Genomic DNA, 12,581 nt, shown 5'->3' with positions numbered 1-12,581 from the left:
TACATGGTTTCCCTGACAGTATACTTTTAGAGTATTTTGTCTGGTTTTGTGAACATAGCAACATAGTTGCCTTAATATTGAAAATAAAGTATCTGAGTTGCAGGTACTGGGAATGTAGATATATATATGTAAAGATATATATGTAGATATAAAAATGTCCATTGTCCTTACTGTTTTGGAGAGAGAGAACATCAGGAGGTTTTCTCTTAACAGTTTCAGTCCAGTGTACAGCTAGAGTCTCTTTTCAGCTGCTCTTTTGAAAGCGCTGACTCTTTAATTAGTCTATGGTTTTTCACAATTGGATAACATTGAAAATAGAGCTGGCATAAGGGCAGCTGAAAAGAATGTACCAGTAGCCAGCAGAGTGTATTTTTTCTATCTTTTAAAAATATATTACCACAAGTCTAAGTGAAAACTAACTTCTAGATTGTACAAAGAACTGAAGTATTGGTAGGTGAAGCATATAGTACCTATACCAGCATTTTCCATTAAAACAAAGATAGTTTAACTATATTTGGAGAATCAAAGCTATAAAATTATTTAAATATGGGCTTAACTTGTGGTATTTTTTTGGTTTTTGTGGGGGGAGGGGTTATGCCCATGAGCAGGGGCATAGCTGGGTAACTCCATGCCGGGGGCAGCTACACAAACCTCAGGGCAGCATTAGCTGTTTCAGGGCCCATCACAGCTGCATGAAAAGCTGGCACTGCAGTCATGGCTCCTTTTATGCTCTTTCTCTCCCTCCCCCACCAAAAACAGTGCCCAAAACTGTTGCCTTGATTACCCCCTAAGTTATCCTACTGCGTATGACTGGTCTGAAATTAGTGGTATTTTTACCAATAAAAATGCCTAATGTTTTGAGTTCTGTCAAGTTTTTGGTCTTAGAATGAGTTTTAGTAGTGAGCTCCACAGCTTAAGTGTATTGTGTGTCTAAAAATATAAGCTATTTCAAATATATTGTGTTTATTTACATTTTTTACAACTCAGATTTCACCTCTACTATGAGAGGAAATATAGGAGACTCCAGTTTGTTCTCTCACACCATTCATTAATTTATAAACTTTTTTATCACTGCTGTAATTTTTAAAATATACAAGCTTTATCACAGTAGGAGTAAGGCCCCAGTACTATCCTACTACTATTTGGAGACTTTGATCCATGCCCCACCCCTGCCCACATCATCACCATATAATTGCATTGGATTTTTCTTGAGAGGAAGAGGCTAATAAGATACACTGTTGGCTGTAGAGCTATCTGGAATTCCTGTTATGTGATAGTTGTCACCTGCATGATGCTGGAGAGAGGCCATAGTTTATATTGTGCAATTCTTTGATGCTTTGGACAGTGTTTCTTCTTTACAAGAAGAGACCAGATTTTAAGTTTTAAAAAATTCTGTCAGAAATGAAGATAACTCTTGTTAGTATTTTTATAGGCCTCCCTGTACTACACTTCAGTGTGGTGCAACCATGTAGACAACTACACATTAAAGAAAATAAGTTTGTGTACATAATCAGTAGGGTAAGTACAGACATTTAAAAAGCCCAAGGCTGAATCAATTCAGTCTTTCTAGGTTAGTCTAAGCTGCAAAGATTGAACCAATAAGCAAATGAATAGACATTCAGTTTTGATTCAGGAAATACAGCCACATGCCTGCAGTGGATCAAAGCAGAAGCCGTGGGGTGCTAGAGGATGGCTCTGGCATGTAGCCAGCATGGGCTGTATGTTTGCTTCCTCTTCCTGTTTCCCCTGAGGTCTCTGAGGTTTGTAGTCTACAATCATAGCAGCAGGACTCTGCATGGTTGCTCATTACTTCCTCTTCCTGCTTCCAGGTGCCTTTGGGATTTGTAATCCACAGTCACAGCCAGCACTAATCAAGCAGGGCAGGGCAGCTCTGTATTTGGGGGAAGGGGTGTTTAACCCCCCCTCTGTGTCCTCAGACCCCAGCCAGGGTTTGCCTGAGGCAGGGGGAGCAGTGATCCAGCCAGTAGGCTGGCCAGTGAGCCAGCCCTCACTACTCCCGCTAGGAAATTCAGGGGCAGGGGTGGGCCCACCCCTGCTCTGGAGCAGACAGCCCAACCCAGGGTTGAAAAATGCTGGGATGCTGGGGGACTCTGATTTAATTTGAACCAGGAAGGAGTCCGGGACAAAGTTTCATAAACTGGTTTAAACTAAATCAGTTAAGTCTGATACTACATTCAGTCAGATTTATCTTAAACCACGTGCCAGCCATGTGTACTGAACTTCTATTCTGTAACAGGTTTAAACCAGTTTCAGATCACTTAAACCAGTTGATGTGTAACTTCTGTCCCTAGCCCTAATGCATCACACAGACCTTTTTGGAACTTTTTGGAATAGCAGAAATTTTTGCTAGTATTAATGTTAGAGTGTAAACTAGTAGCTGATTTTTGTGAAAAAATAGTGCATTCTGTTTTCCTCTGGTCGGTCCCTAATCATGCAGTTTCCTAATCAAAAGCAGTCACCTCAGAGAGATTAGAAAACAGTGGATACTTTGGAACTTCGTTTTACTTAATTCTGATGGGCATTAAGGCAAAAAAAAGTATTCAAATTGTCTCTCTGCTACAATGTTCCCATTAGGGGGCAATGTTATTCTTTGGTTACTCTAACTCTTAGGAGATAAACATTACGCTTCTGTTCCTTTGAGCGGAGAATAATTTTAAGATAATAATTTTAAGATTTAAAAACTGTAAAAATAAAACAAAAAAACTCCAGTGCTTTATCTAGATGTATCCATTGAAGCCATAGCTCTTTTTTCTTATATCAGAAAGTATCTTGCACTGTTGTACTGAAGCATTTTTTGATAAGGTGGTAAGAATTCTATCCTCTAGCTCCATCACATGCACACACCCATATAAATGTGATGTTCTTGTGATTTTTATATACTACTGGTAAACAGCATTTTTAGTATTTGAATTAATGCTATATTACAACTGATTCTCATTCTGTAAATGTTTTATAGCAGAACTTAGAAATAATAAACTCTTTAGTACTAGAATTTGATACTTGCCAGGTTTATTTAGTGTTAAAAATATAAGGATTAGAAAATAGCCACCATAGAAACAAAGTATTATTCATTACTATGAGCTAATTTCTGCCTGGTTGCTCCTTTTTCTTTGAATCAAAGAGCAGGTTAGTTAAAATAGGGAGGAAAACAGATGAAACTGATACCTAAATGAATCCCACCAAAGTAAAAGAATTGAAAGAATATGATTTTGTGAAAGATTGGTAAATTTTCAGGGCTTTGGAAAGTCTTTCATAAAACAAGATTTTTGTCAGAATCTCTTGCCAGGGGAAATGAGGACTTATTTTGTCCCCATTGACTGTTTTTATTCACAAAGCAGGTGACAGCAATCAATTTCAGTGTCATCTACGTCTCCAATTATTATACGAACCCCAGGAGTTAATTACAGCCCTCAGGCTCTGGCAGTCAGCTGGTTTCATCATGAGACTTTTTTGGCTACCAAGTACCTCTATTTGTGGAAAATAAATTAATAGCTACTATTTTTATTTAAATATGAGAGCTTATAGGTGTGTTTGAGGGTTAAATGAGTGGGTGGCGGGGGTTATTGAGAGAAGAAAGGAGAGAAGCTTAATGAACATGAGGCAAGGAAGGGGGAAACAATAGAAAAAAATGGGAAGAGCAAAACACCACAGATAAAAGAATGAAGGGAAATAAAGAGTGAAAATAAAAGGAAAAAATTATTTAAGATTACCAAAAAAGTAGACATGGAAGGAAATCCCTAATTCCATACTGAAAAGGGCAAAGGAAAAGTTCCAGTGCAGAGACAAGGAAAGAGGAAAGCAAATTTAATGAAAAAAAAGATTTTCATAGTATCAAAACATCATAGTACAATATTGTTTACATTTTGTATAAATGTAACTGTACAATAACTAGATGTGGAGAAGGTGAATGGGCTTCAGGGGTCCTTGGAAAATGTGTCCCTTTATTTATCTGAGGTATCTCTGATGTAATCAAACCACCAGAATGTACATGAACTGTTGAAAAAGAAAGCAATAGATATTACCGTTCTGAAGATGTCTGTATTTATTGAGCCTGCCAAACTGGTTTGGATAAGAGAAAAGAAATATCAACAGAACAGATACAGTCCAAGTCAATTAATTATTTGTAATTCATGAATCTATTTGTTTCTACTGGCCAGTTAAGTTTAAGTGCACCTAGGTATGATCCTGTAATAATTTGAGTGAATAAAATATTAGCATCTTCTCTTCAGAGGGATCACAAAATATTTTGAAAACTGTATACTTCTGATAACATTGAAATGCAGTTACCTTTATAATGGAGGGTGCGTACAAGCTGGTACATAGAACAAATTGCATCAAAGATGCCTGGGTAAAATCCTGCTATTAGGAAAAATATGTTATCTTCATTGTCCTTGTTAATGTAGGCAGACATTCTGGTTTTAAGGTCTCATTCCAAGTTGACGACATAATGAACTGTATGGAACTATAAAAGTCACTCTGAAAAATGAAGGGCTGAGTTATCCCTGCCAGGGTCTGAACTTTGGACTCCAGTAACTTTAGGAATTTCAAACCTAAAACTCAGAGCATGAGAACTCAGTATTTCAAATATGAGAGAGAACTGAGTGAAAGCTTTTTGTCACAAGTATATCCATCTATTTCTAGAACAAATGCATGTTACTTGTAACATAAAAGGGCTAATGTCTTCCTTTATTCAGCTGGTGGTGTCACAGTAACAGTGAAGGGCTCTGTCTGTTTCCCATTTGAGTTTTGCTATTACCTTCAGTGGAAGATAACTTTCCCAAGTGTGCCCTCAGTGTGTAAAGCAATTCATCTGGTTAAAATTACTTGTTGGTTAAGTACACACACCTAGTATTTCACCTTCCTTATGTAACTGAGGTCTGGTTGAAATTGTCTGCGATTTTAAACATGGCTTTTCTCCAAATTCTGCTACTTTGTTAGGGTGAAATTTACCCACTCCCACATTTGTACATATAATATTCACTGCCTTTTTCATAAAATACAGCCCCACCCTTTCCTGTACACAGTGCTCCTCTGTGTCCCAGTTTGCTTGGAAGTGGCTTCAGAACTCAGCTCCGTAATGAGTCATGGATTTCCTGCACTGCTGTTTGCCTGCGAAGTCCTCTAATTCCTCCTCTGCCTTACTCCCACCTAAATATGAGAGTTTAGAGGATCATATGCAGACCCTCTCTTAAAGGGAAGCTATTATGTTCATTGAGGAGGTTGAATTAGGGTTGAATTGGTTCTTAACATTTTTTGGACCAGGACCCATTTGTAAACATTGATGGCCAGTCCCAACCCAGTGCCCATCACTCCCAATCCACTACCCCCAGGCCTCAGCCCCCCCAGTGTGTGGGGCAAGGGAGTATGTGTGGAGCATGGGGGGGGGGGGCCCAAGCAGCTCTTTGCAGGCTGGTACTCTGGCCAGACTCCAAGGGAAAAGCCAAGGTTTCTGATGTTTTTCTCCTTTAAAGGAGAAACCATTTTTAAAGTTTGTTGATCCATTTTTAAAGTTTGTTCATGACCTTTTCATATATTCTTGTGACCTACTTTTGGGTCACAACCCATGGGTTGAGAAACACTGAATTAGGGCATTGTACTAACACTCGAGAGACGAGGATTCTGTTCCTGGCTCTGACACTGGCCTGCTGACTTAAAACAAGTCACTTCATGGCCCTGTGCCTCTTTTCCTCATTTATAAAATGATGCTAATGATACTTGTAAAATGTTTTAAAAATCTACGGATGATCTAACTATTAATGTTGGATTTTTGAACGTTAATGCTTGGCTTAAAAATGAAGCATTTACAGAACAAAAAGGAAGATATTCAAAATACCCTTTTTAAAGCCCAAACTATATTTAGCAGTAGAGCCAACCAGTTGTGACTTTTAAGAGCCTTTTTTTGGCAGCCAAAAAATCAAATATATATAGTTATGAGGAAGAGTCTTTAGACATGTCTTAAACTCTTAGTTGACACTATTTAGAAGATGTATCAGGTTTTACAGATGATTGGAAAGTAAGTGAATATCAAACTAATATTTAACAAGTGTCCACTAAACAATCTTTTTTCCTCACCAATTCAGATCAGCTTTTTCATGTGTTGGCTATGCATATGAGGCTCTACAGTATTGACTCTGCATACAATCCATGGAGAAAGTTAACACAGCTTCCTGACAGGAATTCACAGTAAGTATTTCAAAGTACCAAAAAGCAATATAGTTCTGTGTATAAAATAGTTCTTCCTCTTCACATAAATGTTATAACGATAAATCTTCATTTAGCAATCTGAATTCCGTAGCAGGTAAATCATGTAGATTTATGTCCAGCAAACTTAACATATTTACTTGCAGAGATGAATTTTTAACTGTTTTCCATAAAAAATGAGAATTTCTTGTGTGAAGTAACACTCTTAAACCTAGTAAGCTCAATGTTTAGAGGGGTTAAGTGGGTTGGCAAGTTTCTGCCCCTTCAGGCTATATAACTCAGATTGCTAGTGGCCAGGGACAAAATCCTGTATTAAGTATCCATTTAGAAATAGTATATGAGAGTTGTAAGAATGTTACAGACACATGTAAAGGAAAGTGTTAGTTTAAGTAATTTATTGACATATTGGATTTTATAACAATTAAAATAGTGTGTTGAAATAGTTATTGCATTATTAATATTAACCTTCATAAAAACCTACTTACAAACTTTTCTCTTTTTGTAATTCCTCATCTTTCTGCTTTTCTTCATCCTCCATGCCTGGTGGACTTGTGCATAAAGGCTGGTGTGCCTTCAAATTGATTTTTGATGTTTATGGCTGGGACAGTATAATCTGGCATTTAAGGGAGGAAATCATTAAAATGTTCAGACCTCCTTCTGGTTTGGCATTTTCTGCCTTTGCTTTTGGGCTGTGGCCTTATAATAGTTGTTTGCCACTATGTGACTGCTATTTTGAATTATTTCCACATGGTCTTTATGAAGAACACTGGTTAGGGCCTTGCCACACATTCACTTGCAACAGTTGAAAATCATTGGAAAGCAGTGACCTATTAAAATTAGCAAGTGTTAAGAGATAACCCTTGCCTGAAAGGGAACAACTTTGCAAGGCCTTGGAGGGCACTTAACACATGTAAAACTGCTTGGACCTTCAGCTTGCATTTTAACTGCACTTAATTAGTGTTAAGCTGGATGTGTGGTGCTACCTTAAGTTACCATTTCAAGGTTTTCTTCACACATGGACATTTTTTACTGATCTTGTGGAGAAGATATTAGTTGACCCAGTAGAAAAGGCAATGTGGGAACTGCTTGTGCATTATTATGAAATATTTATGGTTAAAGTGAACTATGAGTCATGTCTGCTCAGAAATGTTAAGGGAAGAAGTATGAATGGCTACATAGATTGTTCTGTTTCAGCTTTCAAAGCAGGTTGAGAATCTATATCTTTGTGATGTAGCAAACAAGTGTGAATGGATAGAAAGTAGAACACTTGCTGATGGGGGAACTGTGGTCTATACTTAGATGCTATATACTTAGATACGTATAAATAGAGTATACACTAGAGCCGCATCTACAAGAGACATTTACTGTGCAGTAGACTAATTAGCTACACAGTAATTTTCCTGGCATCTACTTCAGTGCCCCTATTAGGATGGAGCAAACTAATTTGTAAAAACAAGTACTATCCTGCTGTGAAGTAAAAAAAAACTCCCTAGTAGCACACATGTAGATGCTGCCTGGTTGGCTGGGGCACAAGAGTGCTTCAGTGCAGGGGCTGCTGGCTAGTCCCACGCTGAAGCTCCCTCTTGCCCCAGGCAGCCCGCCTACAACATAGAGCTGGATCAGAGGAGCCCCAGCTGGCAGGAGGCCCCAAGGGCCAGCCTGCCAGACTGGGGCTGCTCCCCCTCAAATAAACAGTGCATCTTATTGCTTTGGAGCTAATTGCTCCTGGGCGCATGTTCAAGTAGTGCGCCTGGGAGCAATTAACTCCGGAACAGTAAATTCCGAGTTTATTCAGACACCGTAATTACATGTGTAGACTTGCCCTAGGAAGCTGTATATCAATAAAACCAGTATTTTAACAGGCTTGTTACTTTTCAAACTTGTGCTTTTTAGTTTCCTAAATATTTATTATAGTAATTCATGTAGATAGTTTCAGATTTTCTAAGCATTAGGTCAACAGCCATTTTCCACAGTGGTTTCCAGTAGATGTCTGGGTAGAATTAAAGGTATTGGATTAGCCTTGAATGGTTTGGGAAATAGTTACCTGATAGGGTGACTCTGTCACCGTAACATACTGTCAGAGCTGAGATCAGCAGAGACCCTCAAGCTAGCGTGCTTTCAGTAGAAATGAGTAGGATTGGTTACATGGACATTCTTTATGAGGGCCCTTCTGTTTGGGCATGCATTACTTGCCTTTTCTGCCAGAGCCCAGATTCATTAACCTTCCAAACATACTGTGCAATTTCTTTAGGGCTGTTGAAAAAAGGATTGAAGAGGATAGTCCTTTATTTATGGACAGTACTTTTATATTAGTTTGGAGAGTGGGCTCCTAGAATTGCATTTTAGGAATTTGAAGAAATAAATAAAATCTTGAAGTGAAGGAATAGGTTTAGCTTGTCGCTCTCATGGTTCATGTAACCAGCTTACAGCACCTTTTGAAATATCACAACTAGTTTATTTTTTCTCAGTACAGTTGTGCCCCTCCCCCCGCACCCACAAGATTGGCCACAGTCCACCCACACTGTGCCCCCCCAGTCTCAGGAGGCACCAGTCACCCATGGCAACTGGGATGCAATGGCACCCTGGGGTGCTGTGAGATTTCATTAGGGGTGCTATACTACCCCAACCCTGTGTGAGAAGATAAATGCTTTCCCCATCCAATGCCTGCCCCAGGTACTCCAGCAGCGCCTGTGGTCACTGCTGCTGCCTTCTCCCACTCTTAACAGGTAGCCCTTGTGCTGGTGCCTCCCTGCCCTCTCCCTAGCCCCACCAACAGCACACTGCTGCAAGCATGTAGGCAGGCAGATGCATGGATAGAGTTGCACTTTACAGCCTGATTCATCTTCTCTACTCCTCCCATGTTCCTAGAGCCAGTGGGCTTCAGGGACAGTCTCTGGTGTATAGGAGTTTGCAGGAGCAGCCTCAGCAGTCGGGGCTTTGCTTGTCCCCTGAGGTACAGACCAAGGGTCAGGTGGGAGCAGATAATGCAAAGAGCAGGACATGGCAGGGTGAAAGGTCCTGCCCATACTGTCTTTAAGTGGCACCGGTTAGATCAGTGATTAACAGCTTTATGCTTCCCTCTCTATCTTTTTAGAATTCAGATGCTAGCTCAGTAGTTTTCGACTGGAGTGCCATGAAATTCAGAAAAATGATGAAAGGGTATCTTGAAGCCTAAAAAGGTTGAGAACCATTGCCTTAGAGTATTTTAAAAATACCTCCCACCTACACTGAATTTATTCTGTTACAGTTACTTTTTAAATTGTAAACAATCTTGGAAGGAGAGTAGTTGCGTAATTATTTACTTGAAAGGAAAAGCTTTTTTTCTTTTCAGCTTTGAAAATTATCTATAGAATACAAGTATCATTACAATATGTTTTTGCTTTTCTATAATTATAATCACTTTATTTAAATCAATATTTAGAAGAATGAAAACTTCCTTGCTTTAGAGCTTATATGTTTATGTGAGTTTTCCTTTATCTGTACTAATTTGTACACAGGTCTGGAAATTTTGTGTCAAGGGTATCAGAAAATTAAATCCAAAGCTATTCCTTTGTTAAAAAAATTACACAGCAGCCACAGTCTGCACCAAGATCTGCTCCTATAATTTGGAAGAGTCCCAGATATCTGAGACAGCTTCTCTTGTAGTATAGCTCATTCCAGGGGTTGTGCAAATGATCCTTTCCTTGATTTAGAAGCAAGATGGCATTGGAGTATTTTTTTTGACAGAAACTGGTGACTTAAACTTTCTTTCTTACAGATTCCAAATTTTCTGATGTTCAGGATACACACAGCAATGTTCATGTGCTTTTACTGAACCTTATAGGATGGAGGAATTTGATTGAGGATAGTAATGGATAGGGAAGTGGGTTATTGGGAAGAGGAAATGGGAGAAAATTAACATTTTTGACACCCTTGGTTATCTTGGTTTTAGCTCTTGTACAGTACACAGATCATTGGATAATGTTTTATATATGTATATGCATCTTGCTAGAAAAAGTATTAATACAGTATCACATTTGTCACTCCCATGAGAAATATAAGTACATGTACCTGAAATAACAAGCAAAAAGATTTTATAATCAGAACAACTTAAAATAATGTGAATTATTTTGTAAATCAGCAAAGCTAGGTCTAATTAGCTTTGAAGCTTCTGGAAATAGGCTGTAAGGGTAGTATTTATTATATTGGGATGAATTAGGTTGTTGGGTTTTTTGTGGGAGCGGTGTTCTTTTGAGCCAGTGGCATATTGCATAGTGTTTGGTCTTCATTTTTAAACACCTTGTGCTTCAAGCATTACAAATCTGAGTGTATAGGAATATTTGTGATTTACCGCAGAGTAAAAGGTGCTGGGTCTTTACTGTATGTCGTATTGTATATGAGGTTACTCTCCAGTAGAAGCTAAACTAGAACAGCTTAGCTCTCCATTAGAGAAAGAGAAGTTACAGGAGGGTTAGCTTACTGCAGAATAAGAGCATGCATATAGGCAGTTACTGTGGAGCAGTTAACGCATGGTACAGTCTGTGCTAAATTGTTTATATGTTCATACCCTGTGATAGTTTTAAACTGAGTTCCCCACGTGGGCCAAATTTTCTCTGATTGCTATGTTGACAGATAAAATGTTTTTTGAAAAGAATGCTGATATTGAGCATGGAGGAGTCACTGATATATATCCACTCTGGGTGAAACTGTCCATAGAAAAAAGTTGTTACCCCTTGAAGTAAGAGCACCGAAGCAGTAAATGGATTGTGCAGGGTAAAGCATTCTTAACAGGGCATGTGCTCCGAATCATTTTTGAGGGTCTTTTTTGGTTTCAGAGCAGCTACATGAAATAAAGGAATGGTCAGGTCCCCTTCTGAGACCATGCAGTCTTAACTGTGCAGCTATGATATTAGGCTTACATTAGGTTTTTCAATAACAGTAGCATAACAATGGATGGACAAGCAGGGAGAGATCTGGGCACTGGAATGGAGGGGGGGTGTGGAGTACCTTAATGCCTTCTGTCCATTCAAAACTATGCACAGAAAAATTCAAAATTATGCAAAGTTAATTACTTTCATTTTTTTACAAATTCAATAAAACACTATTTGAACCTTCTTTAGAAATATAGGCAGGTACTTTGTATTTATACAACTATATAACATTATATCACAGAATCTTTAGTGCCTTACCATTCCATGAACAAAAATAAAAGTGTCCCCCAGCAGGTGGGATTTTTAAAACTAAATAAAACTGTTAGGACTTGTTATACTGATATTAGATTTTCTAATTTTCAGCAAAATTACTCTTTTTTTCTTTTTCAGTAAATTAGATGCTCATTTTTTTCAAAGTTCAAAACAAAATCAATTAAATAAAGGAGTGCTAAGAGTCCTTGCGTGCACTGTAACAAAATTATTGCACAGTGATATTGCGTTCTTCACACAGTACAGTATAGTACCTGTCACAGTACAAACAAAACAAATAATAATAAAATAAAGCATCAATAATACTAAAACAAAAATGTATTTCATAGATTCATAGATGTAAGGGTCGGAAGGGGCCTCAATAGATGACCCCCTGCATAGACAGGGAAGTGCTGGGTTCAAATGACCCCAGCCAGATGCCCATCCAACCTCCTCATGAAGATCCCTAGGGGAGGGGAGAGCACCACCTCCCTTAGGAGCCCATTCCAGACCTTGGCCACTTTAACTGTGAAGAAGTTCCTCCTAATGTCCAGTCTAAATCTGGTCTCTGCTAGCTTATGGCTATTATTTCTTGTGACCCCCAGGGGCGCCTTGGTGAGTAGAGCCTCACCAATTCCCTTATGTGCCCCCATGATGAATTTATAGGCAGCCATAAGGTCGCCTCTCAACCTTCTCTTGCAGAAGCTGAAGAGGTCCAGGTGCCTTAGTCTCTCCTTGTAGGGCTTGGCCTGCAAGCCCTTAAATATATGAGTGGCCCTCCTCTGGACCCTCTCCAGGTTATCCACATCCCTCTTGAAGTGTGGCACCCAAAACTGCATGCAGTATTCCAACTGCAGTCCGACCAGCTTCCGTGCTACCGAGCAGGTCATTTCCTAGGCAGTAGGGGTGCTGGACATTTTTCCTCCCTAGGTGCAGCACTTTGCATTTCTCCTCGTTAAATTGCATTTTACTGCTTTCTCCCCATTGCCCAACCTGTCTAGGTCTGCCTGCAGTTGTTCCCTGCCCTGTGGTGGGTCCACTTCTCCCCACAGTTTTGTATCATCTGCAAACTTGGATAGAGTACACTTCACTCCCTCGTCCAAGTCACTGATGAAGACACTGAAGAGTATCGGTCCAAGGACTGAGCCCTGCAGGACCCCACTACCCACTCCCTTCCAGGTCAATACTGACCCATCCACT

At 39.2% G+C, this 12,581-nt stretch overlaps 1 protein-coding gene across 5 annotated transcripts in view; it reads left to right on the top strand.

The window, feature by feature from the left end:
• Positions 1-12,581, top strand: part of UBR3 (ubiquitin protein ligase E3 component n-recognin 3) — a 261,968-nt gene that overhangs the window by 207,941 nt on the left and 41,446 nt on the right. For all 5 annotated transcript variants that reach the window (XM_090045497.1, XM_090045496.1, XM_090045495.1 and 2 more), the window contains one exon: positions 6,102-6,204. In XM_090045497.1, coding sequence (XP_089901623.1) covers positions 6,102-6,204 — 103 coding nt within the window. The remainder of the gene's footprint in view (positions 1-6,101; positions 6,205-12,581) is intronic.

The sequence above is a fragment of the Crocodylus siamensis genome, chromosome 4, assembly GCF_052110815.1.
Source record: "Crocodylus siamensis isolate JL-2025a chromosome 4, ASM5211081v1, whole genome shotgun sequence".
NCBI classification, from domain to species: domain Eukaryota; kingdom Metazoa; phylum Chordata; order Crocodylia; family Crocodylidae; genus Crocodylus; species Crocodylus siamensis.
Note: the sequence above shows the minus strand (reverse complement) of the source record. Positions and strands in the feature narration are given on the sequence as shown.